We start from the raw sequence: 16,886 nt of genomic DNA on the forward strand, positions 1-16,886 counted from the left end.
ATGAGGGTCTCTATATATGTACATCCAACTTTTTCAGCGTATACTGGCTTGTGAGGTAGGTATTAAAGTACCATTTCGATTTCACTAGGTGATAAACATTCTAAACTTCGCCCGCTTATAAATAGTTTAGTTACTGCAATGAATTCGTTAATCTCCATGGGGCTGAAGCTAGGTATTTTTGTATATTTATTTTATAAGAGGACTTTGTAATTAAATCTTTGCATATAAGTAAGTGGCTATTATAACGTCACCAAGTATAAGTTAACACGTTGTAAATTAAGTGAGATAGGTTAGAACGTTTCCTTTTTAGGGTTCCGGAGCCAAAATGGCAAAAACGGAACCCTTATAGTTTCGCCATGTCTCCGTCTGTCTGTTTGTCTGTCCGTCTGCGGCTTTGCTCAGGGACTATCAATGCTAGAAAGCTGTAATTTTGCACGGATTTATAAGTAAACTATGCCGACCAAATGGTACAATAAAAAACTAAAAAAAAAATTTTAAGGGTACCTCCCATAGACGTAAAGTGGGGGTGATTTTTTTTCTCATCTAACCCTATAGTGTGGGGTATCGTTGGATAGGTCTTTAAAAACCATTAGGGGTTTGCTAAGACGATTTTTCGATTCAGTGATATTTTTGCGAAATATTCAACTTTAAAGTGCAAATTTTCATTAAAATCGAGCGTCTCCCCCCCCTCTAAAATCTAAACCGGTGGGTGGAAAAATTTGAAAAAATTCAAGATGGTAGTAAGTATATCAAACTTTCAAGGAAAACTATAACGGCTAAGTTTGCTTGAGAATTATTAGTAGTTTATGAGTAAATAGCAGCCCAAGGTATAAAATATACCTAAACTTGGAAGATTCCGTATAAAATACGAAATCCAAAGAAAAATTTTTTTTTTGGAATGGCTACGGAACCCTATTTTGGGCGTGTCCGACACGCTCTTAGCCGGTTTTTTTCAGTTAAGTCAGTGACAGACTAATTTTGATCATTAATTATCTATTCATAATTTAAATAATACTTTGTAGAACGCTAGTTGCAAGGAACAGCTAGTTCACTTTTGCTTCACAATCCTCTTATTTTAGAACTTCGTTTCATAGGGTTATATTTAGTAATTAATATTTTATTTCTGTATTTTATTTTTAAAAACATGTAGTGCCGTTTTTATCAGTGCTGTAACATATTTTTTTAAATGAAATTATTTAGGAAAAGAAATTGTTTTAATACAATCGTCTTTTTATTATTGTTTTTCGTAGACATGGAAGTGCTGATAGGATACTGATGTAGAGCAAGTTCGCATGCAATCGCGGCTGGTCTCGAATCTGTTCTGGTTCCCGCCACAGCCGGTGAACGCAAACCCCGTACATTTATGCGTAGACAAGTCAAAGTAGTACCTGCAAAACATCAGACAGAAATGATATGGTAAGTACCTACCTCCCCTACTCGTGTAATGGGAAGGATTTTCTTGCTAAAATTTTCCTGCCCATAGTGTATACGTTATCGTTGAATAGGTTTAACAAACATTATTTATAAGCTTGCTTGAATAATTTTTCGGTGTTTTTGGGATCTTATTGCAAAATGCAAGTTTTGAAATGGGCATTTTTATTAGAGACAAGTGCCCCCGTCCACAAACTAAACTGTTAGCTTGGGAAAAATGAATTTAAAAGAAAACTATCACAGTCTAGGACCTAGACTCTAGGTTTTACGAGTTAACGAGTAATAGTCGATCAATAAATATTTGAATTTAGTCAAAACTTCCGGCCCGACACGCTTGGCCATTTTTAATGGTATTTTTGAGTAATGTGATTTGAATAACCTATCCCTAAAATTTTGATCAAATTACGCTTAACTGCCATATTCATGGCTCTTATGACTTCAACTATCAAAATACGACAGTGAGTAATTTGGCGTTCCGGGGGCAGCGTATTAAGATAGCGAATCCACCGAGCGATCATGTTACGGCAAAATCTGATCTGACGGGGAGATTAATTTTAGGATCGAAAGTAATTGCTTTATAGAGTTCCCGCTGGCGCTGGCTGTATTAGCCGTGTAAAAAGCTCAGGGACAAGTGGATTAGTGATATAAACTTCGATGTGATAGAAAATGCCCCATTTACGCCTTAGAACATTTTATAAGGGTTGCGTTCACATTTATTATTATTATTTATACTCTTTATTGTACAAAAAGGAAATACAAATAAATATGTGGTCTGAAATAAATATTTTTATAACTTCTAGAGAACCCTACTTAAGTAGGGTTAAGTAGTGTCAAAATCTAAGGTAAAATACACTCATTGAAAGTGCCTAAGTATATTAATTGTTATCCCTCGACAGTTTTGAATATTAATATACTATGTACACGATGCTTAATAATTTGTTATAAACAAAATCTGTACGTTTTGCACCAAGAACATTATTGTAAGGCTGATTATTGCTACCAATGACTACATAAAAGATTTTTTTTAGATTTTTGTTCTTATGTGTACTATATAAAAAAATACCTCTAATGATTCATTAATTTTCACACACTATCATGCAGGTTTTGACAACCCTAACACATACAAGTAGTTTGTATGATAACAATTGCAAATTAGCCGGTAAATTTATCCGCTTCTTTCTTTTTTATTAGCTTTAATGTTTTTAGGCCAGTTTTGGCCAAAACTTTTTGTGGTCCTTTTGCATGAATGCTCTAAGAGATATAGTTTGAAAAAAAAATAAGAAGCTTGGGCAAATATGGACGAAAAAAAGGTAATTTCGCCAGCCATGAAAATATTAAATTGCTCAAAATTCTTTAAAAATAAGGTCTATTTCTATATTGCAACCCGATTTATAAAAAGTGGGCAAAGTTGGACGGTTTCACGGTATATCAAAGTCAACGATTTTAATTTTTAACCATCGACCGTGAAAGCGACTTTAAACTAAGTTACTTGCTTTACTTTTGTTAATCGTAAAATTTTTAACACAACCTTTTTTCCTGGCGGTACGTGAATATGGTCTGACATCGGATCACCGACCGATATTCTAAATTTGTACAGTCGCGTGCATTAATACCTAAATTCCCGCTCTTACAAAGTTGTATTTTACAACTAGACTTTACCTTTGGCTTCGCACGCGTAATCCCCAAACCTGACAGTCGAATTAAAAACTCCTGAGTTTTTCTAAATTCCCATGGGAATTCAAAAAAATTGGATCGTGGTTGACTTTGCATTTAAAATAGCCGTTCAAAATGTCATGACTCCTAAGACCAGCGGGTGTAGTTTCAAGATTTTATCCCTATCCCGTGGGAATATTGGGATATAAAGTAGTATAATGTGTTATTCCAGTGGTTCATGTATCTACATACCAAATTTCAACCAAATCCGTCAACTGTTTCGGCGTGAAGGACTAACAAACACACACACACACAAACTTTGACATTATAATATTAGTAGGGTAATACTCACATAGGTACATAATCATCACATCCTCCAACATCTGGTTGGAAACGACAGAAGACAGCTGGACTAAAGGTATGGTCTATCAAAGCTGGTCCAGCTTCTGAATGGGGTATGAAAAAAAAAACACTTAAGTATAGCGACCGCGCCAGTCATGACGGACATGTTAAGCACAGAGTTAGTATCAAGTAATGGACAACAAGCATTCAATGCCTTATAGCTCACCATTCATGGACTTAACTAGTTATGATCAGTTCAGTTCATTCAGTTATCTGAAAATCAGTGTTATTAGTCTTAAAAAAGTACTGTTTGTTTTTTTTTATATGGGTTAACGAAAAAATGACGATTATTGGTTCTTGTCCATGAATGGTGCTATCACCCTATCTATACCGAATTAAAAGTGATGCTGCAACTCATTATGTTTCTGATTTTTTTATGAACTTTTCTTTGCTTAGTTTGTCCGCAAAGTAACGCCTGATTCAATAAATTATTCTGATTTTTTCCACATAACTAAATTTTATTTCAAATAATTTAAAACTCCGTAGGGAAGAACGCCATGCAGTGAGACATATTACGGGCTACATGAAAAAATTAAAACTATCCTAAGTATAACATACACCTACATCTTAGAGCAACGCGGGCTTCCTACCGGAAGTAGCCTTAGCGGTAGATTACCTGTAAGGAAAATAGTTCTGGCGTTTCTTGCGGGGGAAATGGGCACAATAATCCAACAATACACTAATAATTTGTGTACAGATGACTCAAAACTCACACATTGACAGTAACATCACTAAGTTGTTCATCGGCGAAAAGTCGGATTTATCGCTTGATCGATCCGAAATTTGTACGGATTAGCGGACTCAATGTTGGTAAACGAATCGGACAATAATGTAAGACTTTGTTGTTTAATAGTTATTTATGTGGCTGGTGCATAATGAGAGGCATTAAAGTTCGAGTGTGGTTTTATGAAACGAGCCGAAGGCGAGTTTCATCATAAGATCACACGAGTGTTTTAATGCCTAATTATGTATAGCCGCATACATAACTTTATCTACATGCATATCATAAGTTTTCTATAATATGTTCAGATATGGCCTGTGTTTTTAAGTTAGTGTTACTGATAACTAGTTTGAAGTACCTACTAAAGCTTAAATAAAACAGATAATAAAAAACTAAAGTTTTATTTATAATTATTATCTACATGCATGTCATAAGTTTTCTACAATATGTACAGATATGCATTGTTAAAAAAAGTATTACCGATACTTTAATGTAAACATTAAGATGCACTGTACTTTAATGTGAACATTAAGATGTACCCGCAGATACGAGGTTTCTTAATAAAGGCCATTTGATAGTCGTTTCTGAACATACATATAATAGGGAAGTTATGATATGCATGTAGATAAATGTAAATAAATAGCAATAATACGATAACAATTTACTAGCATGTGAAATGTAACACCATCTTTTTGCAAGCTTGATGTCCCAGATCTCTTTTTACAGCAGAAAACTGAATAATTCAGCATTTTTACCACTGTAGCGTTCACTCGCGCGACTCGATTCAGTCTAGTTTGAAATCAGAGTGCGCCTTGTTTTATAAAATTCGTATGCCCAGTTGGGCCTGTACTTTGACAGAGGAGAACGCGGCGAATGGCTACTTCCTTCAGTAAGAAGCCAGCGTATCTCTAAGACCTACATAGAAAATTAATACTAAATTACATTTAAAAATGGCCCCCGTGGCATGGTGCCCAGAAGGCTGGCAGCATTCCCTAGTTGAATGGCGATGGCAATTCGTTGAGAAAGACAGGTGCCAGCCTTTTGGTCTCCAGTAGTGTGAACCAGGCGCTTTTGCACTTCTTTTATTACTTTGTGTGCGCCGGGCGCCGGGACCCCAAGGACCCAGGGTCTCAAAACTAACGGCAACGAAATTGTATGCTGATTGGAATATTCGCAGTAATTTATTTGGCGGTACAAAAAAGAGAATTATTAGTATGTAATGTAAGGAACTACAGTGAATAATCCTAATGATTGTGGTCTGACAGTAGTTTAGTGGGACTATTAGGGCCAACGCTAACTGACGCGGTTTGCACGGAACGAGTGGACGCCTATTGAAAAATAGTATGAGTAGCGCAGTGCACGCGACGCGTGCGACGGATTTTACCTGCACCCGCACCCGCAGGTGTGCGCCCGCTCCGTGCACCCGCGCCAGCTAGCGTAAGCCTTTACGAAAATATATATTCGGTAGGTATGTACTCGCCTCGGCATATTCTTTGACACTCCTTTAGGTAGTGAAAAACGTTCTTGGACTCGCGGCATCCACCATAATAAAATGTCTTGCAATCTCCCATCTTGATGTCATAGTAGTACCTAAAGGTAAATCGAGGGTAAGGTAAGGTACAGATGTAGCACATAATAGTTTTCCATCGCATTTTATCGAAAAAGTTCGTATTTATCGTACGTCGTAATAGCTTCAGTACCCATCGATTGTACAGCCGTTTTGATATTTGTCACTAAAATAATAATGTCCAACACAATGTTTTAGATTAGACTATCGCGGTAATTATTAATTCAAAACAAGCAAATCGCGTAATCAAGGTACGCGGAATAAAACCCGAATTTAAATCATAAAATAAATTTCCCATACTGGTTCCATTTTTAAGTATCGGAACTGTTTTTTAAACTATCGGAATCGATTGTGCTCTGGTTTTTGAGTATGAAAAGCCATATTTTTTCCAAAATTGAAAAAAAAAACCGGTCAAGAGCGTGTCGGACACGCCCAAGATAGGGTTCCGTAGCCATTACGAAAAAATAAGTAATATTATGTACGTTATAACAGTCTTAAAACCTATTACCAGAAAAAGAGCGTATCTTCGCGGCACTTACGTCCATTTGTTGAGAAGCGCAGTTTTTCGGCAATAACTCAAAAATGGTATATCCGATCATGTTGAAACCAATTTTCGTTGAAAGTATTTATTAAGCGTTACCTTTCCATATTTTTGCATATTTTTTGGACAAACGGTTTACAAGACAGAGGGGGGAGGGGTACAATTTTTGCTACTTTGGGACCGATTACTTCCGGAAATCTTCACTTAATCAAAAAAGTTTTTGAGAAACCTTACTAAGTATATTCTCAAAAGAGCTGTCGAACTATGTGCCACACGTTGATGCGAGTTAAAAAAAAATAACAATTTCTGTTACGTGTAGTGGAGTGCCCCATAGTTATTTTTGTAATTTAACTACAAAACTAAATAGCGGCGTTGACAAGACATCTGTACTCCATCATTCATTGATGTACATCTTGTAGTTTTCGAGTAAAATGCCTGTGACATACGGACGGACGGACAGATAGACAGACGGACTTGACGAAACTATAAGGGTTCCGTTTTTGCCATTTTGGCTCCGGAACCCTAAAAAAAGGGACATCTGTACACGAAAACGCCCAATATCGATTCGGGATTTCGTAAATGCATCACACACGTACGTTTACTTCAATTCCGGACGCACAGGCCACCATGCGGAATTCCGTATCAGAGAAAAGTTGGAACGGAAAACTACTGTCTGTATGTGGTAAGTCCATAGATTTTTATGAATTTACTGCGTTCGATATCCTGAATCGATATTTCGAATCGAAATTCCGAAACGGAATTCCGAGTGTATGTGGCCGCTCTTATACAATACGGCTTCAGTTTATCTTACTCAGGTAGCCCCAAATTGTCCTCAAAACAGTTGTGTGAATTTGGTTGGAATTTGCAGAACACGTCATAATCTAAATCCATAATCTCTCTGGAAAAATTTGATCTTACATCTGGCATGTCTGAAAAAGAGAACACACGAAACCAATTCGGTGACTCAGATATAATAACTTTATATATGAAAATCACACCACCCGAAAATATCATTCAAATATGAGCTTTAAAAACACGCTGACCTTATCAAACTTCTACTCAATCGGTGGAAGTTTTAGAGGAAATTAGCTGTGAAAGACGGAAAGACAGACTTACAGACACGAGTGACTGTACAAGGAATCCATTTTTAGGGTTCCGTACCCAAAGGGTGCTATTACTGAGACTCCGCTGTGTGTCTGTCTGTCTGTCCGTCCGTCTGTCACAGGGCTCTACCTCTTGAGTCGTAATAGTAAGACACTTGAAATTTTCACAGATTATGTATTACTGTGGCTGCAATAACAACAAATACTAAAAACAGAATAAAATAAATATTTAAGGGGGCTCCCATACAACAAACGTGATTGTTTTGCCGTTTTTTGCTTGATATTAATAACGGCAACAGGAAGATGCTTGAAATATTCACAGAATCTTTAGTCGTATAACCACTTTAAAAATAAATAATTAAATTAAAATAAAATAAATAATTAAGGGGGCTCCCATACAACAAACTTGTTTTTTTTGCCGTTATTTCGCTAATGTCTAATTATGTATAGATAATTGTACGGAACCCTTCGTGCGCGAGTCCGTCTCGCACTTGGCCGGTTTTTTCTTTTTGAGTAACTGAACCCTAAAAAGCAATCTTACCAGCTACGAGAGCAATTGTTGGTATAACTATTGTTGTTGTATTAACTTCGGCGTCGGTTGAATGTACTTGCACAATCCTTGCTATCATAATTATTGTAATACTGCAAATACACAGGAAAATCGAGCCCATTATATTTCAATGTATACTCTATGCTCAGCTTTCTTCACAAATACGGCGAGCATACACTTAGATATTCAAATTTTATCAGTAAGCACGTGTGGAGTGTGAACCAATCTTTATTTCTTGTCAATAAAATTTTATCTTAACAGAATGCAAGAGCATACTCATAAAACGAACATGTAAACGGTTTTGATTTATTTCGCGTGACTGAAATAAACAACGGTTTCTTGGGGGAGCAATAAATTCATTTTAGCAAGGCCTTGTTCCGTAAAATATATTATAAAGAGTGATAATAATATTGTTATAAGTGTTATAAGTATTTATGTCAAAATTTATTAGCTCTGGGCCACACAATAAAGTATTTGCAAGCTATTACTATTAATGGTACTTATTTATATTGAATTGAAGACCATACTATATTTTAGTACTTACTTCTCAGGAAATTGAAAATTTTGTTAAAATAAGATTGAATTGGAAGTTACTCCAGAAAAATGTACCTACCTTAAACACCTAAAGTAAATACTCACCTAAACTATTAAAGTAATTATAGTATGTACTAGCCGTTACCTGCGACTCCGTCCGCGCAGTATTCATTTATCGCCATCCCGCGGGAACTATGCAATTTTCCGGGATTAAAAACTATCCTGTCCTCCTCCGGGACTCAAACTATAGGTATACCGAATTTCATTTAAATCGGTTCAGTGGTTTAGACGTGATGAAGTAACAAACAAACAGACTTACAAACTTTCGCATTTATAATATTAGTGAGATACTAACTTACTACATACTTTAATAGTTTGTTAAGTAGGCGGGTTAAGCTTGCTATTACCAAAGGGTACCTATGAGAGTTTAGTGATTTGTTTATTTAATGCTTAAGATATAGGTGGACATCAGTCGTTTTACTTTTGGAAAAGTGTTGCCCACGATCATTCATTACATAATTAGGTCTTAAAATCTCGTACCTTATTTAGCCCACTCGGCAAAAGCCTTGTGGCTTAATCACGGTACTCGAGTTTAAGAAGCCCTAATGTAACGAAACGATTGTAGATATAAAATACATCAAAATCTCATAGCAGCTAAGCGTAAGAATAGTCTCACGCTGCTCGTAACATTGCTCGTAAGGTCGTGGTAAATCTTTACATGGTACATCCATATTTTTGGACTTATTTTGCTGTTGAAGTAAGCTGTTGTTATAGATGTTCCACATAAACTTGTTTTCAAGCACTGTTCAATACCAGTCACTTCATAGATTTGCAGGTCTATCAAAAACGTGTTTAGGGCATTCGCCCCCGGCGTTCAAATGCTTCAAAATTATGACAACGACACTAGGTAAAAGTCAGGAAAACGTTATGTAATATATAATAGGATCAAATAAAGGTGTCATACTTCCTGGCGGTGACATGGTTTTGCATGGAATTCAACAAAAATACGAAAAATGTACGAAATTTTACTCTAAAAAAAAATATACTACCCGTAGTTACGAGAAAACAGTGATCAATTTGTCACCGCCTGGAAGGTCACTTTCTGGCTGGCGCTATCTTTTTCACTATGAAGCACTCGACTTTTCAAATTTCTTGTGAATCAGAAAAAAAATACGAAAAATGTACGAAATTGTACGTTGTAGTAACTCGTGCATTAGCTCTTGAAAATCATCATTTGGTGAAGTGGAACTGATGATGAAGACCACATTTGACCAACAGAGATACTACTCAATAACAAGTACTTCACGGGTTGAATTTCAATTACTTTAACACAGTTGCAATTTATGCTCATCACAATACAATGGTCAAATGGAACGAGTGGTGAAGCACCAGGTCTCCTCAATAATGAACGTCTCCGCACAGGAAAAAGCAATATTTCGTAAAAGGTTACGTACGAGCACTTATTGACATAAAACCATTGTATCTTAGATAACTTACACTAAAAAGCGTGAAAAAAAATCATAACAAAAATTTAACCGACTACTAAAAACCATAAAAATATGAGAGGCGATAGGTCAAACCACTAGGCCACCACGGCTTCAGACTGTATGTATACCTACTGTAATTGTTGAATTAAATGATCTAATTTGAGTAAGACACCACTTATTATTTAAAATGCTTTACTGGAACTCTATCTCTATGGGGACGCCTATTTCCAACAGTGGACGTGCTACCAATACCAATATCAGCCGATAGAACGATGATGATGATAAAAAAAGCTTTTACTTAGTATTAAAATGTATTATTCAAAATGGTCTGGAATGTATTTCAGGTATGAGTCCACCTGTTTGCCATAGGCATTGGTGGTATCTTCGCAGACTTGGTGGCAGAGGTTCTGGCTGACGAACTTGTTCTGGTTACCGCCGCAGCCGCTGTATGAAAAACCGACGCATTTGCGGTGCGTCACGCTGAAATAGAACCTGAAACAGCGATTAATGTCTATTAATCAAATCGAAATTCATCATCATCATCATCATATCAGCCGAAAGACGTCCTGCTGGATATAGGCCTCCCCCAAGGCTATCCACCCAGACCGGTCTTGGGCTTTCCGCATCCACCGCGATCCTGCGATCTTAACCAGGTGAATAGGTAATAATAAATCCTTATTAATCGAAATTAATAAGTATTTATTGTTTTTCTAATGAAACGACATTGATGTATGTCCAAAATCTGGAATAGTAGAAAAAGACCATGAATTTCATGATGAAAATCCCGGAATTTAATTCAAATGTCAGATTAAAATGTCTTGATTATACTTACATGGGGTTATAATCGGAACATCCCCCGAATTCTGGTTGCAAACGACAGAAGACGTTCGGATAATGGTATTCATCTATAGGCTTCTTACCAGGATCTGAATAAACATTTAAACAGAATAAGAAAACAAAAAAATACGAGTACTACCTTAAAAAAATCAGGTATGTGCAAAGCAGACGCGCGCGCTGGCACACTCGAAGTTTGTACTGCATCATCTTTGACGACCAGATGGCCAAGTGGTTAGAGAACTTGACTACGAAGCTTGAGGTTCCGGGTTCGATTCCCGGCCGGGGCAGATATTTGTATGAAAAATACGAATGTTTGTTCTCGGACCTAGGGTGTTTAATATGTATTAAAGTAAGTATCTATACAATACAATACAATACAATACAAAGACTCTTTATTGTACACCAGACATAGTAAGCGATACAGAAAACAGATACACAGAGAAAAAATTACAAGGTGAGCAATATTATCGAAGAGCATCTTTTCCTATGCAACTTTTTTACAAAATAATGGAAGTACTAGTTTATACATGTGGTATAAAGAATAGGCAATTACAGGAAAATTTAAACGTAGACACGAAATACATCTACGAATACATACATAATTATATCGTACATATAATATACGTCTAAATAAATATAGGCAGTGAGATAAACAGCAACAAATAAATAAATAAATTATCATAAAGCTAATCTAAGTATATCTATCTATGTAATTATATTTATCCGTTGCTTAGTACCCATAACACAAGCTTTGCTGAGCTTACTTTGGGAGTAGGTCATTTGGTGTCAATTGTCCCGTGATATTTATTTATTTATTTATCATCACCGTCATCTCAGTCCAAATATATATACGTCCCCCTGCTGGGCACAGGCCTCCTCTCAGAATGAGAGGGCATGGACCGTAGTTCCCACGCGGGTCCAGTGCGGATTGGGAGCTTCACACACACCATTGAATTGCTTCGCAGGTTTGTGCAGGTTTCCTCACGATGTTTTCCTTCACCGTAAAGCTTGTGGTAAATTTCAAATGTAATTTCGGACATGAATTTCAAAAAACTCAGAGGTGCGAGTCCGGGTTTGAAACCCACGCTATAAGTCAATCTATTAGGCCACCAGGGCTCAATAGCACCACCACCATTATATTTCTCTAATACCACTTCTGTAATTCTAATATTACTTTCTGCACGTAAAGTAGGAGCGGGTTCAAATCCCGCCCGGCGTTCGAAAAATCTTTTTCATTTTAATAGTTATTTGTGCAACAAGAGAACAAAGTTGTTTTTTGGTGCGAGTGTTGAATTTGAATCCCGTGCAAGAGGAGGATTCTATAATTGAATCACGAGCGTAGCGAGTGATTCTAGGTTAGAATCCTGAGAGCAGTGAGGGATTCAAACACACGAGATACAAAAAACTTTGGTCTCGTGTGACACATACAACTTTTCACCTCAGCAGCGAGAACATAGGTTAGAATAAAATCACATATACTTACCCATTTACAAAACAAACAATATAAAAATATATAAATAATACGATTATTAAAAAACAAATATAATAATCACATTTAGAAACCTTTACTCAAAAATGGTACGTACAGTCGCCATTACCTCTTTAAAAGTCACTAAAAAGACAATGATCAAAAGTCTCCGGCAAGTAGAGAGGTTTTGATTTCGGAACGAAAAATTGTCCAGTAGGTACGATACAAATCTCATATTCATAACATGCATTGTAATTTGAACTTAAAACTGCGTACTTGTAAAATATGTCATATTTATTATACCTACTACAAAAATCCTCATCTTTGGGTCATTAAAAAGGTTGAAAAATAAACGTGTAAATTATTATAAATGTTATTAAACCTTTAAATATGGATTTATTAGGATTTATATTAAATAAACATAAATAGATTTAGTTGCAAATTCATTCAATTTACGTATACGGAACGCTAGGTTCTAAAAAAAAACAAGAGCAGCGGCTATCGTGCAACGAGGTTGCATACTGTATTAAAAGAGTGGGAAAATTTTGCCATATTGGAAATATTTCTTTTTTATGTAATTTATTATAGATATATTTTTAATACTTACCTACTATAAATTTAACTTAACATTGTAATCAACACATCTGATCCTATCTCTCGCTATTTTCGTGTTGAAGTGAAAGTGCCAGATCAAAGTGAAGTTCAAATATTTTTAATTCAGTGAGTAGACCCAGCACTGTCTAGAATTTAAAAAATAATAATTAAATGGTTACTTTCGTCTCACGGAGTAAGCAAAACGCGATTTTGCTCACTGGATTCTCATAGCAAAACCTGGCTGTTTGAGGTGCTGAGGTGAAAAATATCTTAGATTTCGTTCAACAAACGTTTTGCTTAAAAACAAGTCATAATTCATACTTTTATGACTTGGATAGCAAAACTATGAAAAGTTTTAATCAACCAAACAAATATACTTACATATATACATAGATACAGTCGAGTGCAAAAATATGCACTTATCTAACCCTTCAAAAATATGTACCACAGACTCTTATTCCGACGTAATAATTAAGGCCATGGTAAAATATTTTTAACGGTTCGAATAGATACATATTTTTGCACTTGACTGTACCATATTGGCTTGAGAAATCTTCTTTTCCGAGGTATAGTAGCTTTTCATAATGCATAGTCGTTTTATTTACTTAAAATTACTAGTAGGTAGGTACTTCGAGTCAATACCTTTACATGTTTGCCGACAATCCTTCATGTTTAAGAAAATATTCCTTTGGTTTCCCCCACAACCGCCAAATACAAACTGCTTGCATTCTTCCGCCTTGACATCGTAATAGTACCTGTTATTAATAAATGTTATAATTTTATGAAACTTAGTTGCCATGGCTTCGTTATGAAGAAATTTTGAAAATTCGCTAAATTTTTACAGGGCTCTTCCCGATGACCTAATTTTGAGCAAAACCTAAGAACGCTTCAGGAATGCCTGTCCAAAACCTGTACCTACAAATTAGAAGATAATCAAGAAATACCTTCACCGTACCATGACATTATTATTTTTATCATCATCACCATCAGGCTATATTTCGCAGTCCATTTCTGGACATAGACCATATTTCTGGAAATAGAAGGACCACTTTTATAGATAATTTAAGGATCTATAACAAAGCACAAGACCGGTCTGAGTGGAGAGCCTTGGGGGAGGCCTATGTCCAGCAGTGGACGTCTTTCGGCTGACATGATGATGATGATGATGAAGGATCTATAATTTTTGCCTAGGCTACTTTTTGATAAAACTTACCGTTTTCGAAAAAAAACAATTCAGCTTTGTCGGAATTTATGTAAATTGAAATTTTGAACATTAAACTACCGTGAGACTCATATTAAATATATTGACCCGGATAACTCACGTCTTAAATCGAGTTTAGCCCGACATGTTCGGGCTAATCCATAGCCCCCCTCTTTGGAGCAATGCGACTTGGCGGCTGCTGCAACACGCGCACTGCGCGCCGCGGTTCTGTGTCTCACGCCCGAAACATGTTGGGCTAAACTCGATTTAAGACGTGAGTTATCCGGGTCAATATATTGAATGTAAATTGAAATGTCTATATTGACCGGAGTATAACTCCACCGGTTGTTAAGGTTTATTTATTACTAGCTTTTGCCCGCGGCTTGGCCAGCGTGGAATCCGGTTATCAAGCGCTTCCTTCGGGAACTGTGCATTTTTCCGTGATAAAAAGTAGCCTATGTCACTCTCGGGCCTATAAACTATCTCTACGCCAAAAATCACGTCGATCCGTCGGTCCGTTTCGGCATGTTTCGACGTGAAAGACGGAGAAACATACAAACACACATACTTTCGCATTTATAATATAAGTATGGATTGATATTACTATTCTTTTTTTTCAGTTTTTAGTTTCTCTTGAAAGTTGTTTTATGCTTTACGCCCTTTGAGCCCCAAGGTATCAATATATACGAGTACATACCTGGTACTCCCGATTCCGTCATTGAGACAATCGTATCCATTGGGTTGAAATTTGCAAAATATGTCCCAGTCGTAATTATCCAGGCTGGGAGTAGCTGTATGTATTAAATAATTTAACGTAACTTAAATGTTAACAATATTATACTTACAATTATTAAATTATTAGGTATGTATGTGGATGCCCGATCATAAATTTCGCTAGATCATGAAATTCACAAGCTTAATCATGAATCGCCACCATTTCATGATGAACAGTTTGTAATTTGGTTCCATTAAATTTCTGTGCAATTCCGAGTTGTTGTTTACGTGTTTTATATTATGCGATTTCAAAATAGGATTTAAATTATTAATCAACGCTATTCAATCAAATGTAGGTATATTAATTAATCTTTGGAATTATAGTCTTGGGGCTTATAATTATTAACTCTACTTTTTTGGTTTTTGGAACTCTACTTAATCGATATAAATGTCAAAGCAAATCATAGAACGATGAGCTTGGAACGATATGACGGGTTGGCGTGGCCAAATCATTAAGTAGCGTTTCATAATTTCATAATCCGATGGATATTAACTACGATCGGGCGACAACATGTAAAATGTTCCAAATCACTAATTATTCTCCAGATCATTAAGTTTTAAATAAATTCAAATCTCACTCGACGGTGGTATCGTCCGTGCAGTTGGTTCCGTAAACTCCGTTGTTGTTGTTGCATTTATTATTGGTTCTTCTGTAGCAGTCAAATTCGGCTTAACAATCTTAACATTAAAAATAATTGTAATGCTACAGAAACAAACCACCAAGGATAACATAATTTCTATGATTACGTGCAGTTCACCAACAGGTATGCAGAACTATTTGTTCCGAGTAAATCGAGTAGGCCATTCAAGCAAATCAATTTTTATTTCGCATCAGATAAAACGTTATATTGCCAACTTACATAAAACGAAGAAAATGTTACTGATATCGATTTATTTAACGCGACCCGCCACAGCTGAAAGTTCCTGGATAGCGCTCTCCAGAGCTTGCTTCTCAAACTCGGGTGTAATGGATTTCCTCACGTTTTCCAAGATCCATCCTATCATCCATTTTTGGTGGATGCGAGCGACCGCCTGGTACCGCTTGATGTGGTAGTCCATGCGGCCACGGACCGCCCGGTACACCAGCATGGCTCTCTCGCGATACACCGCTTCTATCTGCATGAGGACGTTTTCTTTTTTCGCATCCATCAACATTTTTTGGCCCTGAGCACGATTTTGAGCTTCTTTAGCCCCTTTAATAGTTGCTTCAAAGAAAGCCATTTCATCTTTTCTACCTTTTTCCCATTCAGTGGTAACAGCATCAACTTCCTTATCTAGAGAAGCTCCTATATCTTTTCCGAAGGTCTTCGTAACATAAATAATGACGACAAGAGCAGACAGTCCTAAGTAGAATTCGTGTTCCATAACGTATATTTCTTTACTCACCAAGTAGTTTGAGAGATTGAATAATAATATGTAAGGGCCGGTGACACCAGTCTTGTTATGAAAGAATGTGAACCACTCATCGGGAAGGAATCCCAAGCGGACTGCACCGGACCTATCTGCACGTTTGAGTTCTCCCGTTTTCCCTCCTGAACCAGCTGCTCCTTTGGCTCCTCCCTTACCGCACGGGGTGCCAGCTCCTTTTTTGCCCTTTGAGCCTGGACATGTCTTAGTATGGGCACACAGCACCTTGGGCACGAGTTCTCTTACGTTAACAGAAGAAATTATGGGACGTATGATCATCATTATGTAAAAAACTTAACTAATTTAGAGATTAAATTAAATTGTATTCAGACGGACGTTGAGCAGTAAAGATTAAAAATTGACAAGTTGTCAAATATCTTTTTAATGTATTTCAAAGAGTATAAGTACCTATATAGAAAATGTATTTTAATACTTACACTTGACTTACACAAAGTCTAAAGGTAACGTCGAAATCGTAACGCAACTTTTTGCTTTATATAATATGCTTAAAGGTAATAAAAAGTAACAATATCCAACTCGGCCTTGAAAGAATAGATACAACTTTTATCCCGGTGAATTTAAAATTTGGTAAACGAATAAGTAAGATACTTGTATT

At 36.4% G+C, this 16,886-nt stretch overlaps 3 protein-coding genes across 3 annotated transcripts; all 3 read right to left on the minus strand.

Annotated features, from left to right (window-relative positions):
- Nucleotides 1–1,200: 1,200 nt before the first annotated feature.
- Nucleotides 1,201–8,360, minus strand: LOC141439863 (thrombin inhibitor hemalin-like). The gene is made up of 5 exons (XM_074104281.1): nt 7,960–8,360; nt 7,127–7,244; nt 5,688–5,797; nt 3,437–3,530; nt 1,201–1,388 (listed from the first exon to the last, which is right to left on the minus strand). The coding sequence occupies exons 1-5, from the start codon at nt 8,087–8,089 to the stop codon at nt 1,235–1,237; spliced, it is 606 nt and encodes a 201-aa protein (XP_073960382.1). The 5' UTR covers nt 8,090–8,360; the 3' UTR covers nt 1,201–1,234.
- Nucleotides 8,361–10,281: 1,921 nt separating this feature from the next.
- Nucleotides 10,282–15,681, minus strand: LOC141436035 (doenitin-1-like). The gene is made up of 5 exons (XM_074098872.1): nt 15,442–15,681; nt 14,787–14,880; nt 13,531–13,643; nt 10,822–10,915; nt 10,282–10,481 (listed from the first exon to the last, which is right to left on the minus strand). The coding sequence occupies exons 1-5, from the start codon at nt 15,593–15,595 to the stop codon at nt 10,304–10,306; spliced, it is 633 nt and encodes a 210-aa protein (XP_073954973.1). The 5' UTR covers nt 15,596–15,681; the 3' UTR covers nt 10,282–10,303.
- Nucleotides 15,668–16,663, minus strand: LOC141436024 (ATP synthase subunit b, mitochondrial-like). Its single transcript, XM_074098863.1, has one exon. It carries the CDS (start codon nt 16,550–16,552, stop codon nt 15,755–15,757), a length of 798 nt encoding a protein of 265 aa, XP_073954964.1. The 5' UTR covers nt 16,553–16,663; the 3' UTR covers nt 15,668–15,754.
- Between the last annotated feature and the right edge of the window lie 223 nt (nt 16,664–16,886).

This window comes from Choristoneura fumiferana, chromosome Z, assembly GCF_025370935.1.
Source record: "Choristoneura fumiferana chromosome Z, NRCan_CFum_1, whole genome shotgun sequence".
Taxonomy (NCBI): domain Eukaryota; kingdom Metazoa; phylum Arthropoda; class Insecta; order Lepidoptera; family Tortricidae; genus Choristoneura; species Choristoneura fumiferana.

Coding starts and splice junctions, on each gene's coding strand:
- LOC141436035 (XM_074098872.1), bottom strand. CDS start 15,595: ATGTTATCCTTGGTGGTTTGTTTCTGTAGCATTACAATTATTTTTAAT. Junction 14,881..15,441: donor ACGGACGATACCACCGTCGA/GTGAGATTTGAA, acceptor TAATACATACAG/CTACTCCCAGCCTGGATAAT. Junction 10,482..10,821: donor TGTTCCGATTATAACCCCAT/GTAAGTATAATC, acceptor TCGCTGTTTCAG/GTTCTATTTCAGCGTGACGC.
- LOC141439863 (XM_074104281.1), bottom strand. CDS start 8,089: ATGGGCTCGATTTTCCTGTGTATTTGCAGTATTACAATAATTATGATA. Junction 7,245..7,959: donor AACAATTGCTCTCGTAGCTG/GTAAGATTGCTT, acceptor TCTCTTTTTCAG/ACATGCCAGATGTAAGATCA. Junction 1,389..3,436: donor TGTGATGATTATGTACCTAT/GTGAGTATTACC, acceptor GATGTTTTGCAG/GTACTACTTTGACTTGTCTA.
- LOC141436024 (XM_074098863.1), bottom strand. CDS start 16,552: ATGATGATCATACGTCCCATAATTTCTTCTGTTAACGTAAGAGAACTC.